The sequence below is a fragment of the Streptopelia decaocto genome, assembly GCF_964273445.1.
Source record: "Streptopelia decaocto genome assembly, chromosome: 1".
In the NCBI taxonomy this organism is placed as follows: Eukaryota; Metazoa; Chordata; class Aves; order Columbiformes; family Columbidae; genus Streptopelia; species Streptopelia decaocto.
The window spans coordinates 62,731,078-62,745,262 of record NC_138663.1 but is presented as its reverse complement, the minus strand read 5'-3'; the positions used below and the strand labels follow the sequence as shown (position 1 = coordinate 62,745,262).

The 14,185-nt window shown below is 52.0% G+C and overlaps 1 protein-coding gene across 5 annotated transcripts in view; it reads left to right on the top strand.

The window, feature by feature from the left end:
* Nucleotides 1-7,038: 7,038 nt before the first annotated feature.
* Nucleotides 7,039-14,185, top strand: part of HIPK2 (homeodomain interacting protein kinase 2) — a 135,155-nt gene continuing 128,008 nt past the window's right edge. For 2 of the 5 annotated variants that reach the window (XM_082044613.1, XM_082044611.1), the window contains exon 1: nt 7,043-7,538. In XM_082044613.1, the coding sequence (XP_081900739.1) occupies nt 7,520-7,538 (19 nt within the window). In that variant the 5' untranslated portion in view covers nt 7,043-7,519. Of the gene's footprint in view, nt 7,539-14,185 lie in introns of all 5 variants that reach the window. The other 3 variants (XM_082044612.1, XM_082044610.1, XM_082044614.1) reach the window with 3 other exon arrangements.

The window sequence follows — 14,185 nt, the reverse complement described above, 5'->3', positions numbered from 1 at the left end:
GGACCTCACCTAAAGCCTCATCAAAAAGACAACACACTTTGCAGAACAGAGCATCCCTCACATAGTCCTATACAGCACTTTATACAGTGCTATAATCACAGCCTGCCTCATATGTGACTTTTTTTTTTTCATATGTGTTGCCCTTTTGATCTGAAATAGTTTCCTTCTTCCCCTTTGACTGGTATTTAGAAATGGATTGAAAATGGGTGTTAAATCTAAAATTTCAGATCGAGCAGCACAGGGTTTGGAATGCAAGATGATTCCTCGCACATGCACACACACCCCTGCAGAAATTATTCAGAGTCTGAAGCAGCCGATTTAAAAGGCTGGGCCAAATGGTCCTTCCAAGTGGCTGTATTTAGAGATGTATTTCTGTCCGTGGGCATCATGGCATCACTGGTGACAGCAAAGCTGGTCTGGCTGGTAGCAGCTGCGTCTCTGCCCATGTGGCCCTGCTAGTGCCACTGGCCACCAAAAAGGTTGAGTTTATGCTGGTAGAGATTGTCCTTCCCTTGGGAATGGTACTTTGGGTAAGACAGACTGTGAGAGCTGGAGGTTAGGGGACCCATTGGTTGTTTCACCAAAGGAAGCCAAGGAACTACAAAGTGAAATTAGGGCATAATTTAGAAGATCAACCTTTGAAAAATTTCTTCTTTAAAAACTGTGAAAATTAAGAGGAAAAAAATATGGAAATAACTTTGTTACATCTTGTGTTGTTTTCAGCAGGATACAAAGAATACACCTAATCTTTGTTGTGTAGAATGGGGATTTGTTTTCTTTCTCTTAAGCGTGCCTCTTAATACAGCCTTACCGGTGGAATAATTAATAAAGCCTGCATCACGAATATGGTGCTCTCAGGAGCCAGGTACTGACGTGCCCTTTCGCACTGCAGCAGAGGCAGGAGGCTTTCCAGTGAGCTCTGGGAAGCAGGAGTCTCCCAGGAATTTTCTGAGCACAGAAAATGCACAAGTAGGTGCTGTTGGCAGTTTTCACCACGAGGATTTTCTTCAGTGGATTTCTCCTCCTTCCAGCCAAGGACAAACCTCTGACACTAGCCCACATTATTTTTTGGAGACAGATTGAAATCTTGTGATTCTGACATAATTTTATTTTTAATTTTCACACCGCAAATGTCAAGGGAAAAAATACCCTAAAAATTATACTTCAGAAAAGACTATAATTACTTCCAATTAAATCATGGCCCTGGTTGTTTGAAAGACTTGACCACAGCTAGAATTTCATTATCTGATAAGCACTTTTTTATACATATTTCAAAGTTTCTTTTTAATAATAAGAAGAAAAGGATCCAAGACCCTGGCGACAATACCTGCACCAACTGCAAAAGCTTGATGATGGGAAATTGTGTTTAACCCCTCAAACAAAGGGGCCACATCATTTTTAGGACATTTATTTCAGTGATACTCCTGATGGGGAAGCAAGGTTCAGAAATGTGATCAGATGTGGTGGGTAAGCACAGATGAGGTGACCCAGATCTCTGCCTTCCCTGGGGCACTAATCAGACTGCGCGCTTTCGTCGCACCTTTCTTCCAGCCCTGGTACCTAAAGCGTTTTGTCAACATCTGTCCTGTTCCTCATTGCCACATTCCTGTCTATATCGGGGTACATTTACTGAAGCCACTGAGGCTTTATCAGCATCATCTGGTTTCATGACGGGCTTAAGTCACTTAAGTCTCATCCCTCTGTATGTCTACACTGCAAATCTAATTGTTGCTCCCTGAAACAGGGATTTGCATCACATAGGCTGCACTGAGGCTGCCACTGGTGTTCAGACTGAGTAAAAATATCAGTGCTCTCATAGAGTCCCACTCCCTGGTGCACAGGATAATTTTGTTGTAGGTTTTTGTGGTCTTATTTTGAACTTGAGCTATGACAGGGCCATTGGTCCTCAACCCCACTCAAGTCTGCAGCGTATTTTCCATATGTGTTCAAAAGATAAGGGCCTTTATTCAGAATATTAAAAATTAAGCAGTCATGGTCCCAGTCCAGTACGCTGTTTCCTGACATGCTTAGGAGTCAGTCTGTGTAATTCGTTGTGCTGAAGAGGGAGGCATGGGCTGGAGGGAAGGGGCAGTGGGTCTTCTGCAAAACACCTGCCTGCAAAAAGGGTTGTGTGTGGATAGATGCGTGGTACTGAAGGGAGCTGAGTCTAGCAACAGAGCAGCAGCAGAGTGTAAAGTCAGTTAACACTGTAGCCCCTTTCCCTCAGCATCCCAGCCAGCAGTGAGCCCAAGTGTCTCAGCTGCTAGCAGTGACTCAAAATCCCAGTCACAAGGGACACGATTTTCTCCAGGTGATGCCACGGAGGCAGCCTATACTGAATGTTAGCTAACTATTAGCAGGGATGTAAGGCTAGGAATGGACATATCATAGCAGGCTGCCTGGGCACCTGCAACTTGCACACGGAGCAGACATTCTTGCTCTCCATGGAAAAATCCTCTCCCAAATAATCCACATCACAGTGGCTAGTCTCTGGCCTGATCATATTAGGAGGAAAGAAATTTAAAATTGCAATTGACTCACCAGTAAAAATATGTGAGTGTACCCAGCAACTAAAGTAGGTTCCCTCAGCACTTACCTAATAATTTTGCTTTTAATTAAACTGTCCCTTCCCGCACTGATTTACATTTAAAAAGAAAACATCTGTGTGTGTTTCACTGGGAAGCCTTCCTCTGGTGTTTACAAGAATATTTTGCTTTGCTTATTGTGAAAGATTTGGGGCCTGATTCTTGTTAACAACACGCTGCCTTCCAGCTCCTCCGGGAAGGCAAACAGGTATTAAAGGTTGTCACTGAAGAGGACGTGCTCACTCGGTGTGCTTACAACCTTTCTTTTCTTTTTTGTTTGTTTGGGGTTTTTGTTTGGTTGGTCGGTTGGTTTGGTTTTTTTGTGGCGTGTGTGTGTGTGTGTTTGTTTGTTTTTCCCAATGTACCTTACAGTCTTTTATTAGTACATTTTTTAGGTTCAGTCTTTCTGAAGAAGAAAATGCAGTGGATGCACAATGAGCTGAGAAAGCCGGAAGCCATGAACCTCCTCAGCTTTTTTTGGGAGAAGGAGGAAGAAATTGTACCTCAGCAGCAGGCACCTCTGGCATTACCCCTGGCACGCTCTTGGCACAGCCGGGGTCTGGCAGAGGCAGTAGAGAAGAGGAGGTGATGCTGCTGTAGCGTTTCTGGCTCCAAGAGACTAAAGGACACCCTGTGTCTATTTGTGCAATCTCCCTAAAATGAGAATGGTGCCCAACAACTATATTTTTAAACTTACCTTCCTTCCCTTTTGCACCTTGACCTCCAAAATCTGTATTAACGCAAAAAAACAACAACAAAAAAATCAAACTCTCAGCATTTCCAGTAAGAAACAGTAACTCCTGCTACTCCTTACTGCAGTCGGGTATAAGGGTATAAGACTTGGGTTGTTAACCAGCAGGACCCTGAGACATGCCAGTCAAACACCATGTGCCTTTCTGGAGATTCGAGTGACATGCCCAAGGCCACCAAGATTTACATGTGGCAGGCAGAAATGCAAACAAGCCCTCCTTGGTGCCAGCCCAGCACTGGAAAAAGGCCACCCCTCCTTTCCCTGGCTTAGTCTCTGCCACCATCACCTGGAGCCATGGCAGATGTAGCTGAGGATGCTGCTGCCTGGGTGGTACACCAGGCTCCCTGACATGGTGAGCATGCTGTGTACTTGCACCCAGACTACGGGTGTGTTTATGGTTGACCCAAATATACGAATGGAGAAATGAAAAATCATAAGATGAGATGTTAAAATGTACTTCTCCAGTGCTGCTTTATGATCGTCTCTCAAGTGAAGGGGCCAAAGAGAAGAAATAGTCTGTTGGTATGGGAAAGTCTCTCTGGATTCAAAATTTTAATTACATGTCCTGTGGTCTCAGGCACACACAGAGTGGACAATGATCTCTCCCATGGAGAGACAGGCTTGCCTTGGGGCTGCTGTGGCCTCACTGCTGGTGCCTGTCCCCCGACAGGTACATTCACTCCACAGGGAACCCTATATGACCAAGGGTGTAGCATCCTTGCATGGATGCTCAGTTTTGAGGAGAACGGAAAGAAAGTGGTTGGCTGAGAGCTGGGCCACCTCTCAAATGCATCCCTGTCTGTGCACAGCAGTGGGAAAGCACAGCAAGGGGTTGTAGCCCCCAGCTCCAAGCCACATGCCCCAAGTCCCCTCTGACAGGGGCGAGCTGAAAAGAAAGTTGTACACAGCAGGGCGAACCCCTGCTCCCTCTGCATACCCACACATCATGAGATTCCTCTGTGCACCAGATTTAAGCAGTCAGTCTTAGCTAAGGTCAGGACTTGCTGGGGCTGTTTTTTATTTACCAGATATGCTGTGACCTCATTTGGCAGCAATTTTTAAAAATATGTAAGACCAGAATGGTCCTAGTTGGTGAAAATATCCCCATTAATTTTCCTATCTTTGGACTTATCATCAGCAAATGAAAATCTGTAATATCCTGGGGATTATAGAACCTGAAACACAATTGGGAATTGCCACTCTGGACTAGACAAGTAGTTCATCGAATTCAGCACCTTGCCCCTAAAAGAGGCAGAATAACCTGTGCTTTGAAGCCAGGCAGCTTTAGCACTTGTGTAAGTATGTCACACACAGGTTTGGCTGCTCCCTCTTCACTCCACCTGCCAGCCACAGGGCCAGAATGCACCACTGCCATGCCCAGGCCACACACATGGAGTCCACCTGCCCCTTCCTCTTTTCTTCTGCTGGGGGAGTAAGCTTGATTTATGTTTTAAGCTTTGATGGACATGTTGCTGCCATGGGCCCGATGGCTACAGGATAGCTCAGGGTGAAACAGCGAGGGAGAAAGAACCCATCAGTGCAGTCTCGGGCAGCAGAGGTTGGTACCGCTGCCCCCGTTTCACAGCCAAGGAGAGCTAACCTGGAGCCACGCTGCAACAAAATGCAGTGACAAGAAGTGAAGACAGTTCTTTCAGCAGCTTGCTCCTCCACTCCGGTCTTGTCCTCTGCTCTTTTCTGATACTTCTCCATGTCTCCCCTGTGGCTCCGAGTTGGCCTCTCTGGCTGCTGCTTTGATCAAGGGTAAGGAAGCATGTTGGGATCACAAGCATCAGTAGTCTTGGAAAGCAGATAATGCCTTCTATCATAAAAGAAGAGAGCAGTGCAGAATTACGATGACCGGAAAATGTTAGGTTATCAACTCAGTGCCTAGAGCCAAACTCTGAGGGTCTTCATGGCTAAATAAAAGAAGGGTAAGAAGCAAGTTAAAATACTGTGCTTGCTGTTGTCCATGCTGCTTGCCCTCCAGCCTGGACTTCCCCAGCTGGAGACAGCTCCATTTCTTTCCAGGATTCGGTGATGGTTGGTCTTGGGATCACGCTCAAAATGAAGCAGGGATGAGACGGCAGCAGGTTTTGCTCCCTCTGCTGTACACAGTCCTTCAGTGCCGCCCTGGACGACTGTGCCCTCAACCACCTCCACCTGCCCTGCCTGCCATTCCCGGAAACATTTAACACGTATCCTCAGCTTCATGTTGTAAACAGAATGCTAATGGGCTGTGAGACAGCCCTCCTGTTATTTCAGGCTTTTTTCAGTGGGGAAAAAAAAAAACATGCAAAACACTGAAAATACCTTGCAAACAAGGGAGGCCCACAGGAGCCTGTGGATCACGTCCTCATGTCCAGTGGGGACACAGCCATCCTGCTCCATCGGCTGGTCAGCATGGGTTGCGCCCTGGCCCACTTTTATCTGCCAGCATAGGCATCCTCTGAGAACCTCGAGACCAGGAGCCAGGCTGGTGGGAGCACTTGGCTCTCACTGAAATCCCCAAATAAAAGTTAGCTCTTGCCTCCTCCTCCTTGAGACATCAACAGGAGCAGCGGGTGCCGAGCCCTGCTGCAATCGAATCCTGTGGTGGGAGAGGTCTGGGCTGGCACCAGCAGCAGAGAGAGGCAGTGTTTTTGGGGACCAGCCGTCACAGCAGGCACACACGAAGATAATACGTCTTCACTGGTCTGATCCCAGACTGCTGGCTGCCAAGGAGCTCCAGGCGGGCAAATCCAGATGGGAATTAATGCAGGATCACAGCCCGAGGTTTCATTTCCACCTTTGCCAGAGGCTTTGTGCGAGTCTCAGCTTCCCTACCTGTGCAATGGGTACCTGGTGACTGACCTTCCTTCATAAAGCTGCTATCAGGCAAAGGGGGCTCCAGATAATGTGGCTTCACCTACAGCTTTCCCGTATGCACCGACAAAAATGATGCTGGTTGCATTTGGTGCTCCTACAGCAAGAGCTCAAACGGAGAGATGGATCTTTTAAAATAAAAATGGGGGGGGGAGAGGAAGTAGTGGCTGTCAATCTGAGCAAGTAAACACTTCTTTGATGTGGTTCCTTTTTAAAAAAAACAAATAAGCAAACAAAAACACAACCAGAATCCTAAAAGCAACAACGTATGTTTATTTTAAATGCATCCGCTAAATATTTACACTGCAAGCAAGCTAAATGAAAAAAAAAAAAAAAAGAATAAACTGGAACTTTTGTCAGTGAACCAGATTGTGAAATGCCTTGAGGGAATAGAAGGTTTATTTGGGGAGAGGGGGAGAGGTAGGAATTTTCCATGCTATTGTAAAACATGAGCTCAAATTATATGATCCCCACAGCCAGTGAATTGCAAAGCTTCAATCAGCAGCCTTTTTAATTTTTTTTTCCCTTCCTCTCTTTTCTATGGGGGGTGGGGGGAAAGAAGACAGAAGTGTTTCACCAACTTCTGTTGACTGTTCCTTTTTTCTCCTGATTGAAATGTGTTGTTAAACAAGATCCCACATAATCTCAGCAGAGGGTTTCTCTCGCTCGCTCTCTCTCCTTCTGGGAAGCCGCGATCAGTGCCATCGGCGCTTGATTATTTGCAAACTCCCTACGCTTTTTTTTTTTTTTTTTTGGCCTTTTTTTTTTTCCCTCCTCTCCGTCTCGGTCTCCGTCTCCCTCTCTCTCCCTCCGTCTCTCTCTCCCTTTCTCTCACCCCCAGTGCAACTTTTGCAGGCGCCCCGGCACACGCAGCCATGCCGCGCTGAGAGCGGGGGCACCGCGCCAGCCCCCCTCCTTCCCTCTTTCCCTCCCTCCCTCCTTTCCTCCCTCCCTCTCTCCTTTCCTCCCTCCCTCCCTCCCTCCCTCCCCAGCGCCGCCGTCCCGAGCCGGGGGGGCCCCGCCGCCCGCCGCCCCTGCCCGGCCCCGCGCCTCGCCCCGGCCCCGGCCCCGGCCCGGCCCGGCGCCGCCGCCCCCCGCCCGCTCGTCCGCCCGCCCTGGCCGCGTCGGAGGGCCGGCAGCGGGGCTGGATGTGCCCGGCTCCCCCCGCGCTGAGGCGGGCAGCGATGCAGAAGGCAGGCGGCAGCTTCGCCTCCGCCGAGAGACACCCGCTCAAGATGGCAGATGTGTGTTGAGTTTGGGGGGCTGCGATCTCGCGTCGTTCGTGGCGGCGTTGCCATGAATAACAGGCGTCCTTGCACCGATGGCCCCCATGTACGAAGGTAAGCCCTGGCCCGGCACGGCCCGGCCCACCCTGCCGGTACCCCTTGCTCTGCCGTGGTGGGGGGGGGACGGGGACACACCGGGGGTCCCCGGCCGCCCGCGGCTCGCCGTGCCCCCGGTGTTGTTGCGGGGAGGCTGGCGCCGGGGCACCCCCGCCCTGCCCGGCGCCCGGCGGGGAGCGGGGCGAGGCGCGGGTCGCCGACCGGCTCTGCCCCCCCCACTCCCCCTCGCCCCATCGCTCCCCCGCCCCGCGGTCCCGGGCGCTCGGGCCCCGGCGGGGGGCGGTGGGTGAAGTCCGTGCCGGTGCCGAGCAGAACAATGAGGTGGACGGAGCTTGCCCTGCGCCTCCGTGTGTGTGCGTGTGTGTGCCTGCCTGCCTGCCCCTCGCTGCAGTTTTCATTTCCAGGACCGGCCACCCCGCTCCTTTCACCGGTTTCCCAAGAGTTCCCCCCGCCGGGGTGCTCCTTCGGGGCGCGGAGACCTCGCGGACAGCGGCGGCGGGGGACGGGGCTGCCGGCAGCCGCCTGTCAGCTCCTCCGGCTTCAGCCTCAGCCCAGCCCGGGCTGCGGCGAAAAGCCCAAGTGCCCCAACTTAGTTTTTTGGGGTTGGAAAAAAAAAAGGGGGGCGGGGGGACGTGTGTTAGATCGGAGCGTATTTTAGTGTGGCTGTTAAAAAACAACGAAGATATCAGGGTTCATTTAAATCCCCTCGCGATGCGTTTTACCCTGCTCCGTCAGCCCTCCCGGCTCGGCGCTGGCCGGGCAGCGTTGCATAAACCGCAGGGACGCCCACCCGGCCGTCGCTTTATCCCGGCCGGGGACCGGTCGGTCCGTGGCGGCGGAGACCCGGGCGCCCGGCGGCAGGAGTGGGGGGGACAGGGGAACACGGTACTTTTCTCCCTGTGGCGAGGACGGTAAAACTTATCTGAGGAGAAAATCGAGCCCGGGCTGCAGCGCCCGAGCGGAGGGCGCCCGGCGGGCGGTGTAAAGTTACCGGCCCGCCGGGTTATTTCTGGGCAGCGCCGGGCTCACCGGCGGTGCGGAGTTTGGACCCCGCGAGAGACAGGCAGACAAAGAGGAGCGTTTTCGGCAGTGGAGGAAGGACGGCCGTGCCTCCCCGCCTTCGGCGCTGCCAGACACCGGGCTGCCGGAGTCTGGGGGCGGCGGCGCCGCCGGGGGGCGCGGAGGGGCCGCGGCGGCGGTAGCGGGGCGCTGTGCGGCGGCGGGCCGGTGCCAGCGGAGGGGCCGCGGCGGGCCCGGGGTGCCGGTCGGAGCCGGCCCGCCGCTGGCGCCCTCTGCCGGTCGCGCCGCACCGCCGAGCGGCCTCGGTCCCCGGGCCCGGGCAGCCCCCCCGGCCTGTGCCCGGGCCGCCCCCGGCGCCTCCAGCGTTAGCCGGCGGCCGCGGGGGCCTGCGGCGAGCAGGGGGAGGCCGCCGCCGTTTCGCTGCCGCCGCCCCCTGGCCGCGCCGGGGTCTCGCAGTCCCGGCGCGTACCTGCCCAGCCCCCGCCCGCAGCCCCCCGCCGGGCCGGGCCTGTCCCCCTTCGGCGCGGCCCCGGGCCACCGGCGGGCCGGTGAGGCCTGGCCCGGCATCGCAGCCCCCGCCGCTGAGCCTGCCCGGCCCCTCCCGAGCGGGCGCCGCTGGCAGAGAGGGTAATGCGGCGATTCCCCTCTGAAGTTCGCTTCTCGCCGGCCCGCATCCCCCGGGCGGGCGGCGGTGCGGTGGCACCTCGGCGGGCGGCGGCGCCCGGCGGCTCCGCAGCGGCCGGGGGCGGAGTGAGGGCGCAGGGCCTTGCGGTCAGGCCGGCCGCGCTCCCCCTTCCCGGCGCGCCGCAGCGGGCGCCCGCCGAGCGCCGGCACAGCCGCCTCCCCGGAGCCGGGCAGGGCAGGGGAGGGGAAGGGAAGGGAAGGGAGAGGAGGCCTCGGCCGCAGCCAGGGCGGGCAGGGCGCCGGCTTCCTCCTGGGGAGGAGGCGGTGGTGCCGCACCGAAGCGTGCGGTGGAAGTTTAGCGGTTCCCTAGAGCATCCTAACTTCAGCGGCGCCCGTGCTTCTGCCTGACTGGAAAGAGGGAGCGGATGGAAAAAATGCCCTGAAAAGCAACCCGTAAAAACAGATTCCTTGCAAGCGACACAGAAGGGTCCGTGGCCAGGCTCTGCAGCACACCTCGAGCCTTAAAGTAGGTGAATAACCCAAGTCGCAGGAGCCAGGGGGTAGCATAAAGGCTGATAGGGGTTGTTTTATCTGATTTGTGTTGCAGCATGTTTGCGGGTTAAATTGCTGCTGGATGGCTTCGAGGGAGGCGGAGGAGGGGTTAATGAATGTTTTTCGCCTCCTGGTTGCCATGAGAGGTCCTTAGAATTCCCTGCAATATCGCAGTGCCTAGATAAAAACTTACTTATCGCAGGGGATGTGATTTCCTCCTTGGAAGGAGGCGAGGACTGCAATCCTCCCTTACGAGCCTCACGTTATGTGCAGTAACTGGCCTGGTCTCCAGCCCTCCTCTAGAGCAGCAGGTACAGTCAGGCCACCGAGGAGAGCGCAGGAGCCGAGGGGCTGGATCAGCGCTGCGGCGAGCAGCCGCTTCTCTACTCCTGCCCTTGATGGTGGCACACGCACCACCACCACCACCACCACCAGGGAGGTGAGGGTAGGTGAAATGGTATCTCCACCGTACGGGTTTCAGAACATAGGCTCTTTGACAGAAAAGGTGCCCCGGGGAGGAAATGTGATACCTCGGAGGCCCTTATGAAGCTGCTCCAGTAGAAATTTAAGTAAGTGATAACATAGAGCACATGCACAAATTCACCCACAATTCTCGACGTGGAGGTGAGGGTGGTGTGTGTTTGTGGTCAGCAGCTGGCTTAAATAGTGGTTCTGGGAAGTGGAACAGTGCCTCACCTGATACTAATAGGTGAAGCATGATAAATGAGTGAGTATCTGGTGTGAAATCCTCTCCTACATACGCTGTGCAAGGAGAATTTTCCCATTCGTTTTAAAGAATTCAGAGTTTTTGCTGTCATCTTCGCCTCCGCTACCTTTTTCTCATTCGTTTCCGGGTGTTGCAGAACTGAACAGTAACATGAAGGACATAAAAACCTACCAAGTAAACTATACCAGCAGTAACACTGCTGTGCAGTGTTTGACCTGGATTTTAGTTTTGATCGTGTGAAATGTGTTTGGCTTCCAAGAGGGCCTCATCAGGTGTAATCCTGAATGGCCTCTGCTCCAGAGTTGGGGCAAAAGAGCAGCCGCCGTCCCACTGAGCGCCAGAGATGCAGCTTCCTCAGGGACAGTTGTATCAGCTTCAGGGGAATTGAATGGCTTGAGGCAGGCAAGAATTTGGTTCTTTGGATGCTTCTCTAGGCAATGTTGCCCTTGCTGGGCAAAATTGTCATCGGTGTGCTCATCGTGTGACTTTTCCTTTTGTTCAAGAGGACAGAGCCAGGCTCTGTGGGCCAGAAGAGACCCCGTTTTAAGAGGCTTTACTGCTAGACATTACCAGTGCCTGGGCTGCAGGTAGATTTTTGCCCTGGGCAGGTTTTTCCAGTGATTTCCTGTGTGTCTTGTAGCTGGCATCCTTCAGAATTGGGTAAAAAGAGGTGTTTATACACCATAACCTTTATTTTCTATACAGTGATTACCTCTGTTTTGGTTTTGTTCCTCTTTGCTTTGCTTCTTTCTTATTCCTGACAACTTTGTTGCAACTCACTGTGTATTTTTAGCAGCTGCGTTGGTAGTTTTCTATGTGGGTGGCTCATGGAATTAATCTCGGTAATATTTGTAAATTGCACCTCGCCACGGGTGTCGGTGTTGTTGCTAGAGCGTGGCACAGGTGGGGACCTGCCTGCACGCTGCCCTTGTCACACCAGGGGCTGGGCAGCCTGAAAATCTGCCCCCAGATGCATTGCGGAGCAGATCCCGTTTAACACCAGGATCAGGCCAGCCCTGCTGGGTTTTGAATGCATCCTCAAATCTCGTTAAAACGCACAAAACTTGCTCACTGGGGAGATGGCACCAGTGACGCGGAGTAAAGGTCTTTACCCCAGAGTTCGTGCAAGGAGATGATAACTCGGAGGTGCTTCCTGTTTATGAATTAATAACCAGAACTTACATTAAGTCAATGCTGGGACCAAAAGTGTAAGTTTTTATTAGCTCAGGATATGGCTATAGCCAGGATAACAGGAAGCCCCCTCCACTTATAATTATTGTTCTTATCATGCTGCCGCGTTTAGCGATTAAATGGGTTTGAGATCTAAGAGGTGAAAAATGCTGTTTTATTTTCAGAAGCGGAAAGAGTGCTGCTGGGACCAGGGGCTGGGTTGAGCGAGCAACACACTTGGACAAAGAGGCAATCACAGTTACTCGCTGCAGTCGTTGGCCCTTGGACTCCATGTAGCACATCCCTCTGCATGGCCCGTAGCAGGTGTGGAAACCCTCTTGGCTTCAGCTGGATACCTCAGCAGGCCTGGAAAATGAAGTAGTTTTCATTTTCCCCTGCCTCGGTTTACCTATTTACCCAGTGGTTGCTATTTACCGCCCACTTTCACGTGGTGCTTTGAAGCTACTGGATGTGGTTTCCTCCAGACTGGGTAAGCGTTGGCTGTGCACCCTGATTAGTGTAGGTCTTCTAGTGATGCGGGACAGCCCAGAGACCTCCTTTGTGCCTGTGAGGGTTTTGAACTCCTGTCAGCCCCTGGATGTTAGATTTTTTATTCAGAGGCAGATAACATACTTGGGTGGCTAAACAAATAAACCTCAGTTGTGGCCACAACACAGCAATGGTGTATAAAAGTATGTAGATGTTCGATGAAGAGGAAAGTTCTGGGAAGTAACATCATGGAAGGATTAGTAGCCTAGGCGTGGAGGTTAATCCCTGGCCTGATTGCGGGCCTCACCAGGTGGGTCCCAGGTGATGGTGTTAGAGCAGTCCTGCCAGATGGCGAGGTCAAGGGCAAGTTCAGCCAGCTTCTGGTTGGACTGGGCTGAGACACCAGTATGAGGCAGATTAGACCACTGAGATGCAGGTGTTGGGGCAACTGGGATAGCACGTACTTTTGGGCAAGACTCCTGAGAAGGGAAGTTTGCAAGGGCATTCAGTGGTGGGCCGACAGCTATTATGGTGTCCCAAGCTCTGTATCTGCAGAGGTTGGGTAAGCTGAGACTGGATATTTTTGAAAGTTCCGCCCTTTTCCTCTCTGATCCCAATTTAAGAAGATATTTTAGGGTCTGTGCCTAAATTTAAGCTCACAGGCAGTGCTGCTGACTTCATTAGAATTGTTTATGTCTTTAAAGCTAGCCACACACTGAAGTACCTTTCTGACTCATGGCCTCTATAGCTTAATCAGTCCATTTATAAAAATGAGGTTGTTTCCTCACCCTTAATAGGAAATCTCTGCCCTCTGAATGTGAATATTATTTATAGAGATTTTGCTTGCTTTTGGAAGGTTAACTGGTAGATAATAAGAAGTGAGAATTAAACACTATTTAGAAAAAAGGTTGTTTCTTCAGCTATTTACATACCCTGCTGTGGACCTAGGTGTTTAACAGGAGGCCTTCTCTTTTGAAACTATTTCCCCTAGCAGTGCGGAGTTCAGCTTTTGTTCTGAAAATAAACCCAGGTGATAATTTCACTCCAGATAGGGCATTTAGCAATTTGTCTGTTTGTTGGAGGGGGAGAGTAGAGACATGTTACTGCTTCCACCTGTTTACAGCACAGAGATGCAGAGAGCGCCCCTGAATCCTCCTTTGCTTGGCCACATCAGGAGCTGAGATCTTTCCTCTGGAAAGCACAAGTGTATGTATTTTGGGACCACTCTTGAATTCAGATAGCCTTCTGAACGGGATAACTTATATGGTAGAAATAGTTCTTCTGAGACTTCCCCATGCAGGTGAGCAGAGGAGAGCTCCCATCTCTGTAGGCTGGCAAGGGTGTCACAACATCACAAAATGCCTTGGAGAGTCCAGAGTCTGGGCTAAAAGAACAAAAAAGCTGTGCCATTAGAATTTATTTATTTAATGGAAGTAATAATAGCCTGTTACGGTGTGTGTTTATACAGTGCTGCATATGTTCAAGGTGCTACATAAAGAGTGTCTATGTGACTGACAGAATGCTGCCAAAGAATGGATTCTTTCACTTATTCGCAGGGGATGTGCAAAATAGCCAGTGAAAGACAAGAGTCTTTGAGATGTGAGCCCCTCAAGTTCCTCCTGGGCTCAATTCTGATTTCAAGGATTGTTCTGTAGATCAGCAACAGCACCGCTGAAGCCCAGGGAGCTACGTGGGGGGAAGCACCATCTCTGTGCAGTGAGCCTTGGCCCATTTGTGTTGCATTCTGGAGCGAGAGTCTTACGCTGAGCGAAGGATGACACAGTGTCTCCCTTGGTTTTCTGCAGCAGTTCCTGCTGTATGGGACATTCGCTCGGAGAAGCTGAAGTTAACTCTTTATGCACACCTCATTCTCTGTCCTGCTCACCTTCCAGGACCTGTGCTGACATCTGTCTCTGGAAGGATGAAGTGAGAGCAATCGCTTACAGCTTCTACCCTGAAAAGTGGAAAAGGTCACCCGCAAGGCAGTGGTGTTTGCCAGACATACTTGGGAAACTCGGAAGGGCAGCTGTCTGCACTGTTCATTATAACCTTTAATCCTTAA